Source organism: Phacochoerus africanus, chromosome 8 (genome assembly GCF_016906955.1).
Source record: "Phacochoerus africanus isolate WHEZ1 chromosome 8, ROS_Pafr_v1, whole genome shotgun sequence".
Lineage (NCBI taxonomy): Eukaryota > Metazoa > Chordata > Mammalia > Artiodactyla > Suidae > Phacochoerus > Phacochoerus africanus.
The window spans coordinates 48,764,203-48,787,448 of record NC_062551.1 but is presented as its reverse complement, the minus strand read 5'-3'; the positions used below and the strand labels follow the sequence as shown (position 1 = coordinate 48,787,448).

General features: G+C 49.5%; 1 protein-coding gene across 2 annotated transcripts in view; it reads right to left on the bottom strand.

Moving 5' to 3' along the window:
• The window catches only part of SPTBN4 (spectrin beta, non-erythrocytic 4), an 81,241-nt gene that overhangs the window by 57,487 nt on the left and 508 nt on the right, over window positions 1–23,246 (bottom strand). For both annotated transcript variants that reach the window (XR_007136469.1, XM_047791836.1), the window contains exons 2-7: window positions 20,585–20,771; window positions 6,899–7,050; window positions 5,180–5,353; window positions 3,164–3,255; window positions 2,052–2,132; window positions 786–901 (exon numbers count right to left, since the gene is read on the bottom strand). Coding sequence is in view for 1 of the 2 variants with exons in the window: in XM_047791836.1 (XP_047647792.1) it covers window positions 786–901; window positions 2,052–2,132; window positions 3,164–3,255; window positions 5,180–5,353; window positions 6,899–7,050; window positions 20,585–20,771 (802 nt within the window). In the remaining variant the exon portion in view is untranslated. The remainder of the gene's footprint in view (window positions 1–785; window positions 902–2,051; window positions 2,133–3,163; window positions 3,256–5,179; window positions 5,354–6,898; window positions 7,051–20,584; window positions 20,772–23,246) is intronic.

The following is a 23,246-nucleotide window of genomic DNA, read 5'->3' as shown; positions in this document are numbered from 1 at the left end:
TGTGGCCAAAAAAAAAACAAAAAAAAAACAAGACTATGAATTCTGAAAATCCTGTTTACTGGGCTTTCAGTATGATGCTGGACAAGTGACTGCACATCTGAGTCTTCGTTCCTATCACTTTAAACAGGACTTCTAGCCAATCAGGTCAGCGTGAGGATGAAAGGGAATAGTGTTGATACAATTCCCAGCCATGTCCTTGGCACACAGGAGATGCTCAGGAAAAGGGAACAACATGCTGGATTTGGGGGATGGGTGGGGTACGATCGTGGCAACTATTCCAGAGACAGGGGATTGGTATTGAGGGTGGCCATGGATTGGGAATGAGGTTGAAGTCAGGGGTGGGGTTGGGGACAGTTGAAAATGGGAAAGAGGTTGAGGATGAGGACAGAACTGTGGATGGGGATAGACATAGGGATGGGCTGGGAATGGGGCTGGGGTGGGATGGGGATAATGCTGGGGATGGGGCTGGGGTTAGGGATGGAGCTGGGAAGAGAGGGAAGTTGGGTTTTGGGGGGAGATGACTAAGGATGGGTTAGGGAAGGGGGTCAAGTTGAACACAGGACTAGAGATGCAGTTGGGTTGGAGACAGAGATGGAGAAAGAGAAGGATATAGGGATGGGAAGGGGGTGGGATTGGAGATGAGGAAGGGGAGGGGCTGGAAGGGAGCTGGAACTGGAAATGCCCCCGGAATCTGGGGGACGGTGTGGCAGGAGGATGGGGTTGAGTGTGGGATGGCACTGGAGTCCCCCCAGAGGAAATCTGGGCTGGGGCCATGTCGGGCTTACCCTCAGGATCCAGCAGGCGTGCCAGCCCCAGGTGCTGCTCAGCTGTGCGGAAGGCTCTCTGCAGGTTGTAGTTGGCATTGGACTTGGTGAGTTTGCTGAAGTCCACGAGATCAGGCCTGAGCAGGAGCACAGAATGGGCAGGCAGCAGGCAGGCTCCAAAGCCGGTGGGCAAATGGGTGAAATGACGTCCTTGTCCGAGTCCCACCCAGGACGAGGGCAAGAGGAATGCGATCCGGCCAAGACCAAAGCCGTGTGTGCCTGTGCATGTCTGTGCAGCATTTAGCTGTGGGTGTGAGCACTGCACGAGGGCATGCGTGTGTCTGACTTCATGTTGCATGCGTGTCTACGTGGGTGTGTTTCTGTACACTATTAAGTAGAACTTGGAAGTACGAGGTCTGGAGTCGCCCCCCGGCTCAAACCCCAGCTCAGCCATTTCCTGGCTATTGCTCTGGTGAGTAGCCGCAGCTCTTTGTGCCTCAGTCTCCTCGTTTATAAAATAGGGAGAGTAATAGCATCTGCCCTGTAGGGTCACCGAACATTAAGTGACTTGTCAGAAAGCACCTAGAACAAGGCCGGGCACACTCAGGAAATGTCCCTATTGTTAGCAGGAGCCCAGTTAAGAGCTCGTGCGTTTCTGGGGGTGTAGGTGGGGCTGGATCTCCCCCCACATGCATGAGTGTGTGCGTGTGGGTTCCGGCTTTCTTCACACCAGAGCAAGTGGCCCCCAGTCTCTAGGGCTCAGTTTCCCCAGTCTGTCACATGGACGATCACGATGTGGGTGCAATCCAGGGGGCTCCCCTCCTCAGGCAGCTCAGCGCCAGGCCCTGAGGTATGAACAGGCAGGTGTGCAGGGAGCCCGAGGGGGGCCTGGGGGCTCACCGTGAAGAGCCGCCCACTTCCTGCACTGGCCATGGCACTGGACCATCCGTGGGGAGTGAGTAGCCCACCCTGGGGGCAGCCAAGCCGTACACAGGTATAAGCTGTATATATATATATGAATATATGTGTGCACACACATCCGTGCCAGAGCACACGTGTGTTTCCACGTATGCACAGGGTATGCGGCCTGGCTGGGGCCTGTGTGTGTGCATCTGTGTGTACTTGTGTGTGTAAGAGCATGTGTGTGAACAGGAATGTGCATGTGTGCAGAGAGGAGGGGGCGGGGCCTGTGTCTGGGTGTGTCATCCGTGCATATCCTCATACAGGTGTGTACCCGAGGGATGAGGGGTGGGGGCTGAGGCCGAGCTGCCCCAGGCCAGGTGGTACCTGTGCCGGTGAATGAGGGCATTGAAGGCCAAGCCGTCCCGCCAGCTGGTGGTGAAATTCTGGATGTTGACCTCAGGGTAACTGGCAGTGTGGAAGGGAGAGACAGAGGCAGAGATGGAGAGAGTCAGGAGGAAACAGGGAAGGAGGGAGAGAGGAAGAGACAGACAGAGATGGATTGATGGACAGATAAGGGAAGACAGATGACAGATAAGAAGGCAGGCAGGTGGATCAGTTGATGGATAGACAGATGATAGGTAGATAGATAGAGTGGGCCAGGCAGACGAGAGAGAGAGAGATTGACAGCGAGAGAGACAGGAGAGGAGCAAGAAAGAGAGGGAAGCAGAGGGAAGAAGAAAAAGAAGGAAAGACGAAGAAGGGAGGAAGCGACAGAGAGCAAGATACAGACAGAAGCGGGGAGAGGAGGAGGGGAGAGAGGCCAGGAGGGAGGGAGGGAGAGGAACAAGGAAAAGCAGTCCCAAAGGCAGAGACAGACGCACGGAAGAACCGGAAGACCGGAAGAACCGGAAGACCGGCCAGACAGACGGACAGCCCCAGGAGGGCCAGAGCCAGAGAAAACCCCGCCCCCATCCACACCTGCCCCTCCCTCCCGCCGCCCAGGGCTCCTCTCTGGAGGGCACTTGAATCTCAGGCCAGGCTCCTCTCGACTGGGCGGAGAGTTAGGGGACCAGGGGACATGCCCAGTGGTGTCCGTGCACCCCTCTTCTCAACCTCCTGCAGGCATCAGGGCCCTGAACTTCCTACCTGAGCTGTCTGAGCCCGGCCGCGTGCCCCCTGGGCTGAGGGGGTTGCTATTTCAGGGGTGGGGGCCGAGGCAGAGCTCGGGAATAGGGCCGGGGGTCCACGCAGGTGCACAAGAGGCCTCTAGAAGTGCAGGATGAGATGGGGGGAGAAGAGGGCACAGGCTGGGGACAGCCCACCACCTCCCGGCACTGTGCTCTGAGGAATCTAAGTTTGAACCTGGCCCTTCCACACAGGTGTATTCGTCAAGGTCGGAAGAGGTCATTACCAGCTCATTAACTTCAGATGACACTTCTGACCCTGAGGACTTGGTTGGGGCCCGGCTTTCCGGGGCGGGGGGATGGCGGGCTTACCCAGCCGTCTTCATCTGACACCACAAGAGCAGCGCATCCTTGGCTGAGCGAGTCTCCCTGTTGTCCTCAGTCTCGATTTTGATGACTTGAATCTGTGAGGATACAAAACAGGGCTGCTGGGGTCTGGCACCCCAACCCAACCCTGGCAGAAGAGTTGGGGGTGGGGGCACCACCCCTCTCCCTGTCCCCATCCCCTGTGGCACGTCCACAGCCCCTCCTGAGAGAGTCTTTCCTGTCGGGCTCCCTCTTCACCTCCCTGTAGCCCTACTCTGGTCTAGCTCCAGTCTCTTCCCAATTTTTTCAACCACCCCCAATCCAAGGGGATCTTTCTAAATGTGAGTATGCCCTCCTCTAGAGAACAGATCTTGAATTTCTCCCCGTCTTAGAATAAAATCCAAACTGCTAATTACAGATCACTTAGGCCCGGACAACCCTCCTGGCTTCATCTCGGGCCTGCCTGCCCCAACAACCCCCCTCCTCTCTAACCATAAGTCTCTAACTCTAACCTGGTCTTTCTTTTTTTTTTTTTTTTTCTTTTTAGGGCCGAACCCTCCGCATATGGAGGTTCCCAGGCTAGGGGTCAGATCGGAGCTGTAGCCACCAACCTGCACCACAGCCACAGCAATGCAGGATCGGAGCCTTATGTGCAACCTCCACCACAGCTCACGGCAACGCCAGATCCTTAACCCACAGATGGAGGCCAGAGATGGAACCTGACTCCTTATGCATACTAGTTGGATTTGCTTCCTCTGTGCCACAATGGGAACTCCCATCCTGGTCCTCTGTACCTGCAACACGCCAAGCTCATTCCCACCTCAGGGCCTTTGCATTTGCTGTGCCCCTCCTGCGATGCTTTCTCCCTTCATCACATGTCATTCAGCCATCAGCTTCTCAGAAAGCCCTTCTCTGGTCACCAAGGCTAAAATCTCATCACCATCAGCTGCATATTTTCTATCCTTTTTACTACTTTACATAATTTATTCTTTTCAGAGTTCTCATCATAGCTCATCGGAAATGAATCTGACTAGGAACCATGAGGTGGTGGGTTCGATCCCTGTCCTTGCTCAGTGGGTTAAGGATCCGTCGTTGCCATGAGCTGAGGTGTAGGTCGCAGACGTGGCTCGGATTCTGACTTGCTGTGGCTGTCGTGTAGGCTGGCAGCCGTAGCTCCAGTTAGACCCCTGGCCTGGGAACCTCCATATGCTGCAGGTGCGGCCCTAAAAAAAGGCAAAAAAAAATTCATTTTTGCATAGTTCTTTTTACTTCTCTGCCTAGAATTGGTCCTTTTCCCATATATGGCTTATTTACACATTGGTTTATTTATTATCTATTTACTACTTAAAGACAAAATTGGTCTATTTTGTTTCTGAACTGCAGCAAGATTTCCTGGATTTGAATTCCAGCTCCACTACCCAGCTGTGTGACCTTCAGCATATTACTCACCTCTTTGGGCTTTGGTTTCCTCCTTGGTAAAATGGGATAATTAGAAGTACCTAACTTATGAGGTTGTTGTGTGTATTAAATGCCAAGTGCTTAGAAGAGAGTAAAAAATATGTAAATGATGATTGTAATGATGTTGGTGATAATGAATTTTTAAAAATCATTTTCGTCCCCACCACCTGGACCAGGGTTCCTGGAGCACATTAGGAATATTTTTGGAGGGAGTTCCCATCATGCCGCAGTGGTTAACGAACTCGACTAGGAACCATGAGGTTGTGGGTTCGATCCCTGGCCTCACTCAGTGGGTTAAGCATCCGGCGTTGCCGTGAGCTGTGGTGTAGGTTGCAGACGCGGCTCGGACCCGAGATGCTGTGGCTCTGGCGTAGACCGGCGGCTACAGCTCCAATTTGACCCCTAGCCTGGGAACCTCCATGTGCCGCGGGTGCGGCCCTAGAAAAGACAAAAAAAAAAAAAGGAATATTTTTGGAATGAATGAATGAGTGGGTGAGAGACACCCTCCTGAGTCCCCACCCCGGGAAGGGGGCTGAGCTGGGGCTGGGGTCATGTGGGGATCACCTGGAAGCGCAGAATGATAGTCCAGACCAGCCCCAGGGTCAGCCGGTGGTTCCCGTCCACGATGTCGTGCGAGCCCACGTTCTCCAGGTGCACGCGCTGCTCCTTCAGGAACTGCAGTGCCTTGTCCACATTTTCCAGCGAGTGGATCCTCATGCGACCGCGTGTGGGCCTTGGCTAGGGAGGCAGGGACATCAGGAGATCTGGGGCCAGGCCTAGGGCACCACGCCCTCGACCTCGCGCCTTCCATAAAAAGGCCACCCGCATAACTACGCCCTCACCAACTGCACAGCCAAGCACAGGCCACGCCCCTTCAGTCTCATCAAAGACCCAGGACCCAGTCCTTCTAAAGAAGCCCTGCCCAGTTCAGAGCCAGATCCTTTCAAGCCAAGTTATTTTCACAGCTTATTCAAGTTCCTGTTCCCACTCCTTCACCTGAAGCTCCACCTCCAACCTGATAGTCACACCTTTTATTATGAAGCCCCGCCCCCTGCCTGTAGCCGGATTCCCACCCCTTCCATCAGATCTCTGCCCCAGGCCACCAATGTTTTGCCACTAGTTCCATGGCCACATCCCTCACTTCCTTCTCTTCAGGTCCCTGCTTAGCGCCACGCCCTTTTCCATCAAGCTCTGCCCCACCCCAGGACTCTCCTCCTTACTTTTTTTTTTTTCTTCCTGCTTTTTAGGGCCGCACCTGCGGCATATGGAAGTTCCCAGGCTAGGGGTCGAATCGGAGCTACAGCCACAGACATGCCAGATCCGAGCCGCATCTGCGACCTACACCACAGCCCACGGCAACACCAGATCTGTAACCCACTGAGTGAGCCAGGGATAGAACCCGCATCCTCATGGATGCTAGTCGGGTTCGCTAACTGCTAAGCCACCAAGGGAACCCCTCCCCTCCTTACTTGTTTAAAAAATTTGTATTGGAGTATAGCAGATTTACAATGTTGTGCCAATTTCTGCTGTACAGCAAAGTGATCCGGTTTTCTATATATGTAAAGAGCATTTGTACCGTCTTATGTTGTTGTTGTTACCACTCCTTTTCTTATATCACATTCCCTTTCTTATATTATCTTCCATCTTGTCTATCCCAAGAAACTGGATTAAGTTTCCCCTTGCTCATAGCTCTATTCCTTCCAAGGGCGTTAGTTCCTATTCTTTGGTCATGGCCCTCACGACTTTCTGGTCTCCAGGCTCTGATCCTTTAATCCATCTCTAGCTCCATCAGAAGCCCCTCCTTTGCCATGAAGCCCCATCCAAGCCCAGAAACACAACTGCAACTCGTACAACGCCCACACAAAGGTTCTGTTTGTCTCCCAGACTCCCGCAGCCTAAGGGCCCCGCACCTGATGAGAACCGCGCCCTCCTGCATGGACCCCCTGAGCTCCACCCAGTTTTACAGCCACGCCTGCTGCCACTGCACTACGGAGGCCAGTCCCTTCCGACAAAGCTCCTCCCTTCTCCAATAGCCCCACCCCTGCCAACGGAGCCCCACCCAAGCCCAGAGTCCCGCCCCGAATCACCGCCCTCCCCTAGGTCAGAATCCCGCCTCCATCTCCAGTCGCACACCCCAGGCTCCCCACATCCAAGTGGCACCCCTGTGCCATAGCCCTGCCCACCCGAATGAGGGCCCTTTTATCCACCCAGCTCCAGGCCCCATAATAGCCCAGCCCGGGACCCCAGGGCCGGCCCCTCCCCGGGCCCTTCTGGCCCCCTCACCAGCTGCTCCCCGGACAGCACTTCCAGGAGCCGCGTGAGCACAAAGCCGTCCCTGAGGTCAGCGTAGAGGTCCCCGATGTGGCAGCCGACTCGGGCGAGGTGGGAGTTCACCCACTTGGTGAAGGTTTTCTTCTGCACGGCCTCCCGCTCATCTGCAGGACAGGCCCGGATGAGCCCCAGTCTGCTCCAGGAACTCCCCTTCCAGCTTCACCGCAGCCCTCCACCGCCCAGCCAGACCCGGCCCAGGCCCACTCTGCAGCTCTCAGGGCTTTCTTTGGGCAGCGGCTACCCCCAGCTGGGAGCCCTCCCCTCACCCCCCACTGCCCACCTGGCGACGGCCTCCCTGTCCTTTAAAATTTTCCTGAGACATCACTTCCTCCCTCAGGAAACTTTCCCAGCATCCTACCCTAGTCGGTTCTGTTCACTCGTTGAATAAATATATGAGCGCCCACTAGGTGCCCTGCCCTATCTAGGCGCTGAATATGGACCGAGCTCTTCTTGGCAGAGCTCAGTTTGGTGGGGACACAGATGATGCACTTGGGAGCCACAGAGGGTTAAGGAGGGTGAAGGAGAGGATGAGAGTTGGGTCTCCGGAACCTCTCTAGCTACCGCGGGGAGGATGCATCAGAGAGGGCAAGAACAGGAGCCTGGAGCCCAGGGGGAGACAGGGGAAAGGGCCCAGGAGAGAGAGGAAGAGGCCGGACCACGGCAGGAGCTGAGGGGGTGGGAGAAGAGGGCAAATGGAGAATTAGTTTGAGATGAAGCAATAAGATGGCCACTGACAGGCTGTGGGGAGTGAAGAGGAAGGATGTCGGATGGGAGCGGGCTGGGAGGATGTGCCCAGCTTCCGCCTGGATTGCTGACAAAGAAATTGTTTGGACCATTTTTACAGTCCTTTGTTGTTGTTGTTACCATCTCTGTTTTTCGGCCATACCTGAGGCATGTGGAAGTTCCCAGGCCAGGGATCAAACCCAAATCACAGAAGTTCTTGTCCTGGCTCAGCAGAAAGGAATCTGACTAGTATCCATAAGGATGCGGGTTCAATCCCTGGCCTTGCTCAGTGGGTTAAGGATCTGGTGTTGCTGAGAGCTGTGGTGTAGGCGTAGGCCAACATCTACAGCTCTGATTCGACCCCTAGCCTGGAACCTTCCATATGCCACCCTAAAAAGGCCAAAAAAAAAACCCCACGAAACACAAAAAACAAAAACACCTGCACCACAGCAGTGACAACACTGGATCCTTAACCTGCTGTATTACAAGGGAATGCCTGTCTTTTTTTTTTTTTTTTATAAGTAACAATTTTAGGAGTTCTATTCTGACACAGTGGGTTAAGAATGAGACTGCAGCAGCTTAGGTCACTGCAGAGGCACAGGTTTGATCCGCAGCCCTGTGCAGTGGGTTAAAGGTTACGGCATTGCTGAAGCTGTGGCATAGGTCACGGCTGTGTCTCAAATTCAATTCCTGGCCTGGAAACTTCCATATGCCATGGGTGCAGCCATAAAAAATAATCATAAAAAAAGAACAGTTTTAGTATGAGCTGTAATTCTCCTACTATAAAATTCACCCCTGTAAGGGGTAAGTGCAGTGGTTTTTAGCATATTCACAGAATTGTGCAACTATCACCACTATCTAATATCAGATCATCTTACCACCCCGAGGAGAAACCCTGAACCCATGAGCAGTCACACCCCATTCCCCCTCCTCCTGACTCCAAGCAACCATTCCTCTACTTTCTGTCTCTGAAGATGTACCTTTTCTAGAAACTTCACATAAATGGAATTGTGTAGTATGTGGCCCTTTGTGTCTGGCTTCTTTCACTCAGCCTAACGTTTTCAAGGTTCATCCACGTGTGACATGTGTCATGTTATTTATTCCTTTATACAGTCAAATAATATTCCATTGTATGGATATACTACTTTTTTTTTTTTTTGGTCTTTTTGTCTTTTCTAGGGCCACACCCATGGCATATGGAGCTTCCCAGGCTAGGGGTCTAATCAGAGCTGTTGGTGCCAGCCTACGCCACAGCCACAGCGACATGGAATCTGAGCTGTGTCTGTGACCTACACCACAGCTCACGGCAATGCCGGATCCTTAACCCACTGAGCAAGGCCAGGGGTCGAACCCGAAACCTCATGGTTCCTAGTCGGATTCGTTAACCACTGAGCCACGACAGGAACTCCTACTTTTTTTTTTTAAGGCCACACCTGTGGCATATAGAAGTTCCCAGGCTAGGGGTCAATGGGAGCTGCAGCTGCCGGCCTACCCCACAGCCACAGCCACAGCCACAGCCACGCCAGATCCCAGCTGCATCTGGGAACTAGACTGCAACTTCCAACAACACCAGATTCTGAGGCCAGGGTTCAAATCCGCATCCTCATGGATACTAGTTGGGTTCTTAACCTGCTGAGCCACAACGGGAACTCCAAGGATGTACTGCATTATTTTACCTCTCTATCCATCCGCTGATGGACATTTGAGTTGTTTCCACTTTGGGGTGGTTAGGCACAATGCTGGAATGAACAATCAGGTACGAGGTTTTGTGTGGACACGTTTTCAGTTATTGTGAGTATAACCCAGGGGGCAGAATGGCGGGGTCATCTGGTAACTCTGTGTTTACCCTTTTGAGGGACTGCCAGACTGTCTTCCCAAGCGGCTGAACCATTTTACATTCCCACCAGCCATGTACAAGGGTGCCACTTTCCTCACATCTTCACCGTTACTTGTTTTTTCCCTTTTTTTGTTGTTTATTATGGTCAACCTAGCAGGGAGGCAGTTGTTTTCTCAAAGTGTGTGTTTTTTTTTCAGATTCATAATTGATTGCACAAAATGAGTATCACATGATGAGGTGACATTAGTTTCTCCAGGGATGGGAACTTAACAGATGAGGTACACAGTTTGGAATCCATTTATGGGAGTTCCTGTCATGGCTCAGCAGTAACGAACCCAACCAGTATCCATGAAGACACGAGTTTGATCCCTGGCCTCTCTCAGTGGGTTAAGGATCTGGCGTAGCCATGAGCTGTGGTGTAGGTCGCAGATGCTAATCAGATATGCATTGCGTAAGCTGGCACCTGCAGCTCCGATTAGACCCCTAGCCTGGGAACATCCATATGCCATGGGTGCAGCCCTAAAAAGATTAAAAAAAAAAAAAAAGAATCCATTTATGCTGCTTTCGCAGCTGCAGTTTTTTGGCCTTTAACTCAAAGTATAAGACTATCAGAGCAATGCCTCCATACGTGGCCAGTACACAATTCATTCCCGCTGTGAGAGTATAAGAATTAAATTTTTGGGGGGACACCAGCGAAATGGAATCGGACCTCCGTTCCTGAACCTGCCATGATTTTGATTTTCCAAAATGCGCAAACTCAGCAGCCTGTCTCAATATGGTTTCGATTTGCGTTTCCCTAATGACAAACGATTTCATTTGCTCATTGGCCATTTGCGTTGCTTCTTTGGTGAAATTATCTATGCAAATCCTTTGTCCATTTTTTTTTCTTTTTACAGCTGCACCCATGGCATATGGAAGTTCCTGGGCTAGGGGGTGAATTGTGTCTGCAGCTGCTGGCCTACGGCAATGCCAGATCCAAGCCAAATCTTTGACCTATGCCACAGCTCAGGGCAACACCAGATCCTTACCCCACTGAGTCAGGCCAGAGATCGAACTCGCATCCTCATGGATACTATGTTGGGTGTTTTTTTCCTGTCTTTTTAGGGCTGCACTGGCGGCATATGAAGGTTCCCAGGCTAGGGGTCAAATCAGAGCTATAGCTGCTGGCCTATGCCACAGCCACAGCAACATCAGATCTGAGCCATGTCTGCAAATGACACTGCAGCTCAGGGGCAATGCCAGATGTTTAACCCACTGAGCAAGGCCAGGGACCAAACCTGTGTCCTTATGGATACTATTCTGTTTCGTTACCATTAAGCCACCACGGGAACTCTTACATTGGGTTCTTGACCAAATAAGCCACAACGGGAACTCCTGCCCATTTTTAATCGGGCTGCCTTTTTAATCATCTGTACTACATTTGTAACTTTCTATGCATCTAAAATTATTTCATAAGTTAAAATTTCTCCAAAAAAAAAAAAGGGAATTGCTGACTAGCCTTCCTCCCTCTTCCACTGACTCCCAAAGCTTCAGCACCAAGGTCCAAAGAGCACTGGACGGAAGGAACTTGGAACCCACACTGACTGCCTGGAGCAGAGCCTCCTTGCCAATGAGGCTGCTCATATAGGGACTATCAGGAGGGAGAAATAAGCTTCTATCTCCTTTAGGCACCGTATCGTGGGGTCGCTTTGTTATAACCACTTAACCAGTACAGATACTGCTTACATTTCATAAGTAAAAAATTTAGCAATCACAGTTTTTAAGTTTCCCACGAGTATAGAAACCCTGATTTATATTGCCAGTTTGTTTCCATTTTTAACCATTTGAAATTTCCCTATAACTTTTTCCCTAAAATTTACCATTGGTAACATTATCAACTACTGCATTTGACTCTGGCAGTAGAAAATACACATTGCTATGGAGTTCCCTTGTGGCACGGTGTGGCGTTATCACTGAAGTGGCTCAAGTCGCTACTGTGGTACAAAATTGATCCCTGGCCACAGAATTTCCATGTGCCACAGGCATGGCCCGAAAAAAACAAAACAAAATACAAATACTGCTGGAAAACATACACTGACTGACCTGTCAGTTTTTGTGCTTCAAGTTGGATCTTGTATGTTTGCCTCTAATTTGGAAGTGAATAGACAGAAACAAAGAGCAAGTCCAAATGGCATGCATATCTTGTTTGTTGAAAGGTGGGTTTTGTGCCGTTTGGATACGATGATCAAGGATTCTAGTTGGGTTCTTAACCTGCTGAGCCACAATAGGAACTCCTGATTTATGGTTTGTTTTTGGGTTTTTTGTCTTTTTAATGGCCCCATGCATGGCATGTGGAGGTTCCCAGGCCAGGGGTCAAATCAGAGCTACAGCTGCCAGCCTACATCACAGCCACAGCAATACTGGATCTGAGCCATGTCCGCAACCCACACCACACCTCACGGCAACGCCAGATCCTTAACCCACTGAACGAGGCCAGAGATTGAACCCGAGTCCACATGGATATTAGTCAGGTTTGTTGCCACTGAGCCATGACAGGAACTCCCCTGATTTATTTTTATTTTTTTATTTTTTATTTTTTGTCTTTTTGCCTTTTCTAGGGCTGCGCTCACAGCATATGGAGGTTCCCAGGCTAGGGGTCTAAATGGAGCTGTAGACGCTGGCCTACACTAGAGCCACAGCAATGCGGGATTCGAGCTGAGTCTGCGACTTACACCACAGCTCAGGGCAATGCCGGATCCCACCGAGCAAGGGATCGAACTCGCAACCTCATGGTTCCTAGTCGAATTCGTTAACTACTGAGCCACGACGGGAACTCCATCCCCTGATTTATGTTTTGATGATGAAACACAGGTGGGCTGAAATCAAATATGTCCCAGAGGGCCCCTTCTGACCCAAGCCAACACTGTTTACTGTGTTGGTGAGTGTGGGTGATACTTGCTGAGTATCTTCCACGGGGCCCCCTGGAGCCACCTGCCCTCTTCTGCACCTGCTCTGGGCCCAGGGAGGGCCCACTGGGAGGCTGGCCCATGTGGTTTATACGAATGGGCTTCCTGGCCCCCAAAGGCCTCAGACGTTTGGTTGGGTTTGGCTATCGGGAAAGGCAAGAGAAAAGGGCTGAGGAATTAATCCCCCTCTTGCCTGACCAGCTTCCGCCAGGGCCTGGTGTTATCTCTACATCCTCCACTCCTGCTGGGGCGGCCTCTCCCCGATTCCACCACTCCCCGCCCCTCGGGGGTCTCCTCTGGCCCCATAGGCTCTCCTAGGCCTGCCCACACCTCTGTACACAGTCCCTTCACTAAACTCTCCTCTATGCTACCTCTCTGAGGAGGCCATCTGCTTCCTCGTGGAACTCTAGCAGGTACACAGACCTTGGGGTTGTCAAGACTCCAAGCCAAATGACAACTGTCCTACCTCTGCCATTGTGTGCATATTATTTTACCATTTATCTCTTCTTTGCTGCTGTGGTCCTCACCAATCACAAGTGAAGTGCATTTCCTGAGAATAAGACTTGAATTTTGGTGTTCCCATTGTAGCTCAGCAGATTAAGAACCCAACTAGTATCCATGAGGATGCAGGTTCAATCCCTGGCCTCACTCGGTGGGTTAAGGATCTGGCACTGCCATGATCTGTGGTGTAGGTCGCAGACGTGGCTTGGATCTGGCATTGCTGTGGCTGTGGTGTAGGCCAGCGGCTGCAGCTCAATTTCGACCCCTAACCTGGGAACCTCCATATGCCACAGGCATGTCTAAAAAGACATAATAAATAAATAAATACATTTTAAATAAAGACTTGAATTTTTTCGTTTCTTCAGTGTATTGACATTTTCCTAGAGCAGGGAATAACGACTTCTTCATCCACTACTGGTTAAGGAGAAAGGATAAAGAGAGACTTAAGAGGTAAGCCATGTTTGGCTATGGGTCTGGGAAAAGTTAGGAAGCCAGAGATGCTAAGTACTGGTAGAAATGTGGCGAATCCAGCACCCTCAGGCCTGCTGGCGAGACTGCCATTCGGAAGGCAGTCTGAGTCAAACTGAACAAGTGCATCCCTGCCACGACCTGGCCGCTCGTTCGCTATGAATGTGTCCTTTGAACGTTCCTCACGCGGGTTTAGAAGGCGCATGCGTGATGACGTTCAGGGCAGTGCTACTGGTGGCAGGGGGGGGGAGGGGGCAGGGGCAGGCTGGGTCTTGCCCACAGGCTGGTCATCCGTCACTGGGAAGTGGAATATGGCAAGTGCACACCACTGATCCCAGGCGGCAGCGACAAGCAACAGGGCAACAGGGTAGGAGTTCCCACTCTGGCGCAGTGGGATTGGAGGCATCTGACACAGCTGACTCAGCTGCCGCACAGGTCGCAACTGCAGCTTGGATCTGACCCCTGACCTGGGAACTCCATATGCTGTGGGGCAGCCAGAAAACATTTTAAATAAATAAATAAATAAGACCATTGTTTTTTCTTAGGCAGCAGGGTAGAGACACACAGAGCCACATGGATGAGTCTTGAGGCGCTAAAGTGTAGGGCTGAATGAGAGAATAATGTGAACATGCAGTTGAGAATATGATAAAACAATACACACAAACACGAACCCACACATATCAGCCTCCCAGATGCATGACAAAGTAAAATTGCAGTTCAGCAGGGAAAGGGAAGTCTTGTCAATAAATGGAGTTGAGGAGTTCCCGTCGTGGCGCAGTGGTTAATGAATCTGAGTAGGAACCATGAGGTTGCAGGTTCGATCCCTGGCCTTGCTCAGTGGGTTAAGGATCCGGCGTTGCCGTGAGCTGTGGTGTAGGTCGCAGATGCGGCTCGGATCCCATGTTGCTGTGGCTCTGGCGTAGGCTGGCAGCTACAGCTCTGATTAGACCCCTAGCCTGGGAAGCTCCATATGCCTGGGGAGCGGCCCTAGAAAAGGCAAAAAGACAAAAATAAATAAATAAAATAAAATAAAATAAATGGAGTTGAGTCAACTGAATATCCATGTAGGGAGAAAAGAGAACATTGACCCACGCTGTATACAGTAATAAATATAATAAATACCATTCAGGTTATAAATCTAAATGTGAAAGGAATGCAAAAAGGCTTTTAGATGAAAACATCAAAGACCATCCCATCTCCATGACCTTGGAGTAGGCAGATTACTTACCCAAGAAGAAAAATGTTAGCCATATGGGAAATAATGATTAAATAATTATCAAATCAGGTGAATTTAAATTAAGAAATACTGTTCATCAAAAGGCCATATTAAGGACTTCCCGCTATGGCACAGTGGGTTAAGAATCTAACTACAGGAGTTCCCGTCGTGGCGCAGTGGTTGACGAATCTGACTAGGAACCATGAGGTTGCGGGTTCGGTCCCTGCCCTTGCTCAGTGGGTTAAGGTTCCGGCGTTGCCATGAGCTGTGGTGTAGGTCGCAGACGTGGCTCAGATCCTGCGTTGCTGTGGCTCTGGCGTAGGCTGGCAGCTACAGCTCCAATTCGACCCCTAGCCTGGGAACCTCCATATGCTGCAGGAGCAGCCCAAGAAATGGCAAAAAGACAAAAAAAAAAAAAAAGAATCTGACTACATGCAGGTTGCAGCTGCAGCTTGGAGTCAATCCCTGGCCTGAGATGTCCATATGCCACAGATGCGGCCAGCAAGGATGGGGGAGGAAAAAGACAACATTAAGAGAATGAAAAAGCAAGCCATATAGTGGGAGAAAATAGTCACAACCCATATATCTGACAAAGGACCAGTACTGACTTCAGTCCATACTACAAAGCCACCGTAATTAAAACTGCATGGTACTAGTACAAAAAGAGACACACAGATTAATGGAACAGGATGGAAAGCCCAGAAATAAGCCCATGTCGTGTGGCCCTAAAAAGCAAAAAATAAATAAATGAATAAAATAAGACCAGATAGTATAAAAAACTTCTAGAGGAAACATAGGTAGAACATCTTTTTTTTTTTTTGGATTTTTAGGGCCATACCTGGGGCATATAGAAGTTCCCCAGGCTTGGGGTCCAATCAGAGCTCCAGCTGCTGGCCTATGCCACAGCCACAGCAACACCAGATCGGAGCCGTGTCTGAGACTTACACCACAGCTCATGGCAACACCAGATTCTGAACCCACTGAGCAAGGCCAGGGATCAAACCCGAGTCCTAATGGATACTAGACAGATTCATTTCCACTGAGCCATGATGGGAACTCTGGCAGAAAATTCTTTGTCATAAATTGCAGCAATATTTTTTTGATGTCTCCCAAAGTGATGGACATAAAAACAGAAATAAACGAATGGGACCTAACTAAACATAAACACTTTTCCACAGTAAAGGAAACCATAACCAAACCAAAAAGGCAACCTACAGAATGGGAGAAAATATTTGCAAATGATGTGATCGACAAGAGATTAATTTCCAGAGTATACAAACAGCTCATATAGCTCAATATTAAAAAAAACCAACAGGAGTTCCCGTTGTGGCACAGTGGTTAACGAATCCGACTAGGAACCATGAGGTTGCGGGTTCAATCCCTGCCCTTGCTCAGTGGGTTAACGATCCGGCGTTGCCGTGAGCTGTGGTGTAGGTCGCAGACATGGCTCGGATCCTGCGTTGCTGTGGCTCTGGCGTAGGCCGGCAGCTACAGCTCCGATTCGACCCCTGGCCTGGGAACCTCCATATGCCGCAGGTGCAGCCCAAGAAATAGCAACAACAACAACAAAAAAAAGACAAAAAAAAAGCCAACGACTCAATCAAAAATGAGCAGAATACATAAACAGACATTCTCCAAAGATACACAAATGGCGAACAGGCACATGAAAGATGTTCAACATCACTAACTGTTAGAGAAATGTAAATCAAAACTACCATGAGGTACTATCTCACACCAGTCAGAGTGGTCATCCTTAAAAGGTCTACAAATAACAAATGCTGGAGAGGGTGTGGAGAAAAAGCCACCTTCCTACTCTGTTGGTGGAAATGTAAACTGATACAACCACTATGGAAAACATTACGGAGGTACCTCAGAAAACTAAATTCAGAACCACCATATAATCCAGCAATCCCACTCCTGGGCATACATCTGGAGAAAATTCTAAAAGATATGTGGAGTTTCCTGGTTGCCTAGCAGTTAAGGATCTGGCATTGTCACTGCTGTGGTGCAGATTTGATCCCAAGCCCAGGAACTTCCATATGCCGCAGGCGTGGCCAAAAAAAAAGAAGGAATAAAATATACATGTACCCCCAAGGCTCACAGAAACACTGTTCACAAGAGCCGAGACATGGAAGCAAGCTAAGTGTCCATCAACACATGAATGATAAGATGTGTGTATACATACACGGTGGAATATTACTCAGCCATGAAAAAGAAGGAAACAATGCCATCTGCAGCAACGTGGATGGACCTAGAGAATCTCATATTAAGTGAAGTAAATCAGGCAGAGAAAGACAAATATGATGCTGCTTCATGCACAAGTTCCCATCAATGGCTCAGCAGTAATAAAACCAAGTAGGATTCACAGCCTGTAGGTCACAGATGTGGCTCAGATCTGGCATTGCTGTGGCTGTGGTGTAGATCAGCACCTGCAGCCCCAATTCAACTCCTAGTCTGGGAACTTCCATATGCCTTGGGTTCAGCCTTAAAAATCAAACAAAACAAAATAAAATCTTCATGCAAAAATAAGTTACAGAAGACTCTGCTCAAAGGTTTGGGTTTAGCCTGAATAGATAAAACCATGAGAGAAGCCAGCATAAAGGATGCAAAAGAAAATGTACCCTAGAGATCTAGTCATATTAGCATTTTGAGCAGCAGGATAGCAGCATCCTGAAGTTACTATTAAGCTGAAGTCGCTGCTTTTGTGGTTTGGGTCTGGAGTCCAATATAATGTGTTTAGAGGGAGAGAACTGCAGGCATAAGAGATATGAATAGAATTGTGTGTTTGTGTGCACTTAGGGAAACCATAGGAGTTTCCTGGTGGCTCAGGGGTCAAGAGTCCAGCATCATCACTGCTGTGGCTCAGGTTGCTGCTATGGCACAGGTTCGATCCCTGACCCAGGAACTTCCTCATGCCATGGGCTCGGCCAAAAGGAAAAAGGAAAACCATAGTTCTAATAATTTAAGTAGACACAGGGAAGTTTTGAGAAATGCTTTTTTCTCCAAGGGATTTCAGTGGACTAGATGCTATCTGAGGTATCTGGGGCTGGTGTACGCAGAACCAGTGGTTCTGAGAGATGAAGAGTCCTTGATCCTCAGGTTAGCACATCCCGCCTCTGTTTAAAATCTCACCAAAGCTGCCCTGTGCCCTCAACACTCTCTGGAATGTCCTACAAGGCCCTTCAAGATCTGGATTCCACTGGCTCCTCTCCCATCATCACTTACTCACCACCTCGCTCCAGCCACTCCCAACTTCTGGAGGTCTTGCCTATGCTGTTCCCTCTCTCTGGAACACTGTTCCACTCTCTTCCCCCGGCTTCACTCCTGCTGGTCTCTGAGGGCCCAGCTTAGCCACCTCCTCCTCCAGGGGTTACTCTGATTCTTTAGACGGGATTAGGCCCCTCCTCTGGGTTCCCATAGCCCCTGGGCTCCCACACCTGGCCTCTGCCCTGTGCCCCTCCCAGCCCCGTCCTGATCCCTGTGGGTCCTCACTGTCTGGCTGGATCTAACTTTCCCACTGAACTGGGAGCCCTGGAGGAGCAGGACCAGGGCTGCCTCAGTCACCACTATGTCCCTTATATTGTCCGATACAGGCTAAGCACAGAGCAGGCACTGACTAAATATTTTGTGGATGAAATAATACAAATTCAAGAATCCTCAGTTGATATGCTCCCAAGTTTTTAATTCTAAGAGGCCCCAGGAATTTCTGCATGCCACTGGTGTGGCCAAAACAAAAACAAAAACACCCATAAATACAAACAAACAAAAGTTTGTTGGATGTTTACATCACTCCAGGTGTCTAAACCAGAGGAAGCTAGCAATCCATGGGCTGAATCTGGTTCAGATATTGCGGCTGACACATAGATTTGGTTTGTGGGGGTTTTTGCTTGTTTTGTTTTAGTTTGTTTGTCTGTTGGCCATTTCTGTGGCACGCAGAAATTCCCAGACCAGAGATAGAACCTGCACCACAGTGGTGACCAAAGACCCAGCAGTGATGACTCTGGATTCGTCACCCATTGAGCCAAGAAAAAAAACTCAAGTAATTTTTTTTTAATTGGGAAATTGCAGGTAAACATCAGAGCTAGCAGCTCTGGGCCTACATTTCCCCAAGACTAGAGCTGGCGACCAGGATGCTGTTCACCAGTTGACCGCAGCCCCCGGGCCGCCCACATGTGTGTCACCTTGCTTTCCAGGAGGCACTTGAGTTCACCAACCTGCTCATCATCTTATAAAGTTCTGGGAACCTTAGTATTAAAAAGCACATGACTGTCAAATGCAGAGTCACCAAATTCTGAGATTCTGAGGGAAGTGATTCTGACCTCTGGATTTTAAGATTTCATAACTCTGACAATACACATTTTATGTGTATAGCACCCCATGTTTCTGAGATACTAATATCCCAAGGGTCAACGTGCTGGGGTCTAATGGGTTTTTTTGTTTGTTTGGTTTGGTTTTTTGTTTTTTTTTTTAGGGCATATGGAATTTCCCAGGCTAGGGGTCGAATTGGAGCTGCAGCTGCTGGTCTACACTCCAGCCACAGCAACATGGGATCCAAGCCACGTCTGTGACCTATAGCACAGCTCACAGCAATGCCTGATCCTTAACCCACGGAGCGAGGCCAGGGATTGAACTCACATCCTCATGGATGCTAGTCCTTTCCACTGAGCCATGACCAGAACTCCAGAGTCTAATGTTTTAAAGGCTTACGATTATGGAGTTACATGTCTCTGAAGTCTCGTTGCTCCTAAAGCTTTAATGCTGATAATTAAAGACTTCTGAGGTTCTAAGCCTCATGAATACAAAGTCCTAAGGCTTAGGGCCTACAGTTCCATAAGTCTAAGGTCCTAAGGCTCTATATGTAACTATACAGTTCTCTGGTCTTTGTTTATATTGTTTTAAAACATCAAAATAGGAAAAAAAAAGTTAGGAGTTCCCATTGTGGCGCAGCAGAAACAAATCCGACTAGGAACCATGAGGTTGCAGGTTCGACCCTTGGCCTTGCTCAGCGGGTTAAGGATCTGGTGTTGCCGTGAGCTGAGGTGTAGGTCGAAGACTCGGCTTGGATCCTGCACTGTTGTGGCTCTGGCTTGGGCCAGCAGCTGTAGCTTTGATTCAACCCCTAGCCTGGGAACTTCCATATGCCATGGGTACAGGCCTAAAAAGACAAAAAATAAAATAAAATAAAAACTAAAAAAGAAAACATCAAAGCAGGGGACCAACCATTCCAGTTGTCCTGAGACTGAGCGTTTCAGTGGGGAAAGCATGAAGCTGTGGTCTTCGTACCTCCAAGTTCTCAGCATCTACATTTTGAAACTGAAATTCTGAAAGCGCACGATTACAAAGCCCTATGTGCGTTAGAGTTCAGGTTTCTGCAGTTCTCAGATTCTAGGAGCCAACGATTAAAATGCCTAAGGTCTGTGAACCTTATAAAGTTCTAGTTACAAGAGTCTCCGTTTCTAAAGGTCTCGGCTTCGAAGAATCTTGGAGAATGACATTCCCAGGTCCGAACATGCAAGGCTTCTGCATTTCGGGATTCTAAGGCAGCGTGCTTCGAAAGTCCCACATTTCTGGAATTGTACCTTCCTAAGGTTCTACGGCGACACTGCTTCATACAGCAGCTACAAGCCACTTCTGGCTATTTAAATTTAAATTAATTAAAATGAAATCAAATTAAAAATTCAGTCCCTCAAGTAGCACTGGCCACGTTTCAAGTATTCGCAGCCTCAAGTATTAGTGGTTAGGATATTGGATATCACAGACAGAGAATATTTTTCCATCATCTTGGAAAGTTCTACCGGACAATGCTGGTCTAAAGATTCAAGTTCTAAGGGTCTATAACCCTCCTCCCATCCTCTAGGCCATCAGGTTCTCAGGGATCAAGGTACACAGATGCCACCCGGGCAGCACCCTCCCTTCCCATCCTCCCACCCCAGCCCACCTCCAGGTACCTGCCAAGGCCTTGATCCGGGAGCACTCAAAGAGCGAGGCAGCCACGGTGGAGGCTGCTGGTTGCTCCCGCTCCCAGCCCCGATCGGGACTCTCCCAGCGGGCTGTAGGGTTGTTATTGTTCGGGGCTGGAGGCCCCTCCATGTTATCCACTTCCCCTGGTACCTGCGCCATCGGGGAAGGTGAGGCCTGGGGATGGAGAGAGGCAGGTTAGGGCTAGAAACAGGGCCTGAGTTCACAGATTCCACTTCTAACAGTGACTGGCTGTGAGTCCTGTCCCTTCTCTCACCTTCAGTTTCTGTCTTCAGAAGGACCTGATAATAATGACAATAATAATAGGCTGAGGTTAAGCACCCAGCTTATCACCTGGCACAGGATAGGGGCTGGGAAAACTGTCACTGTTATTATTATTTCTGTTTTGTTTTTGTTTTTCAGGGCCACACCCATGGCATATGGAGGTTCTCAGGCTAGGGGTCTAATTGGAGCTGTAGCCACTGGCCTACCCCAGAGCCACAGCAACGCAGGATCCGAGCCGCATCTGTGACCTATGCCACAGCTCACGGCAACGCCGGATCCTTAAACCACTGAGTGAGGCCAGGGATCGAACCTGCGTCCTCATGGATACTAGTTGGGTTCCTAACCTGCTGAGCCACAATGGGAACTCCTGTCACTGTTATTACTGTTAGAATGATAACCTTGTTATCAATAGAACTCTATAATGCAGTAAGAACAATAATTAACATTTATTGAGCATGTGCACTGTGCTCAGTACTTATATGCACAATCTTTTTTTTAAATGATTTTTATTTTTTCCATTATAGCTGGTTTACAGTGTTCTGTCAATTTTCTATTGTACTGCAAGGTGACCCAGTTACACATACATATACACATTCTTTTTCTCACATTATCCTCCATCATGCTCCATCATAAGTGACTAGACAGAGTTCCCAGGGCTGTATGGCAGGATCTCATTCCACTCCAAATGCAATAGTTTGCATCTATTAACCCCAGATTTCCAGTCCATCCCACTCCCTCCCCCTCCCCCTCGGCAACTACAAGTATATGCACAATCTTATTTAATTCCCTAAAGAAAAAAAAAGTATTCTTAAGCCTATTTTACAGAGGAGGAAACTGAGGCACAGAGAGGTTAATTCACTTGCCCAAAGTCACACAGCTAGTGAGTAGCCAGGATTCAAATGTAGGCACTGTGATCAAATAACTTCAAATAACTTCATTAGCAGCCTCAATTCTTCGTCCTTTTGGCCACACCCTTTGCCATGTAACTCTTCGGTGTTCTGCTCTGGAGAGGAGAGGAGCAGAAGAGGGAGAATAGGGGGACATGCCCTATCCCCTGACTCTGGGTTTGGCCAGAGACCGGCTTTGGCCAACAGAATTAGATGGAAATGCTGGTGAGCTCTGAGCCCAGGACTCAGGAAACCTTGCATGTTTTTGCTTGTGCTTGACCTGTGGCCATGAGAACAACACTGCTCGGCTAGTCCATGTCCGAGGCCCTCATCACAGCCAAGACCAGCCAAGACAACCAACATCCCCCTTCCCATCCCAACTTGTGCATCAGCTCAGATGAGCCCAGCCCAAGTCACTGACTTCAGACTTGAGGCGAAATATATGCTTAGTGTTTTAAGACACTGAGTTTGGGGGTGGTTTCTCATGCAGCATTATTGTGGCAATAACTACCTGGCACACTGAACACTGTCTGATTCCAGAGCCATGTTCTAGAACACTGCCAGATTGTAAATATGAAATTTAAGGGGGTGGGAGACATTAGATTCATCTTCTCCACCCTCTGGGACCCCAGGCCTGATTCTAAGACTAAGAAAGGGGGGAATTTGGAGGAGGCGAATGTCCCCCTTCTCAAAATATCCAGACAGTTGCCACCCCACCAGATTTTAGGGAGGCAACGTCTAGGTCTTGGTCGGTGTAGTGGAGATTGTCCCTTTCGGTGGACTCTCCGGAATCCAAAATTATTCTTCCCTTCTTCCCTGGAAAGCTGGAAGTGGGCACATGGCTACTCACCACCTGTGTGACCTTGGCCAAGGCACTTCCCCTCTCTGGGCCTCAGTTTGTTCATCTGTAAAATGGTAATAATAGTGCCCATTTCCTAGGGGCGTTTGAAGATGAGAGCATTACTAATGCAGGGAACATGGTATCTAGTACACAGCAAGCCCTGGATTCAGGGGCCTTGCTATTATTATCCATCCTCTAGGCACATATCTTAGCAAATTAAAGTGTCTGTGCTGGAGTCAGACAGAAATGAGTTCAAGCCCTGCTTTATTCTTTCTGTATCTTTAAGCCCCATCATTTTTGACTTGGCTTCTCTGTGCCTCAGTTTCCCTCCCTGTCAAATGGCGAGCACAGCTGTTTCCTCCATGGAGGGTACTTGGGAGATGGAGTGACACTTAGCACTTCGGGAGCTCTCAGGCCCGCGAGGAACAGCCTTGGCCATTACGTGATTCAACAGAGAAGGAAGGGAGAAGGAGGTGGGGGAGGTGGACGGGGGTGTCCAGCAGCCCCAGGAAAGCCTGGCCGGGTGCGAAACTGGGGATGGGACCTGGAAGCGGATGCTTTAACCCTTCCAAGGCCGCGCCTCTCTCTCCCTGCAGTCCAGTCACCGTCCTCAGGGAGGGGGCCTGGGAAGGACAAGGC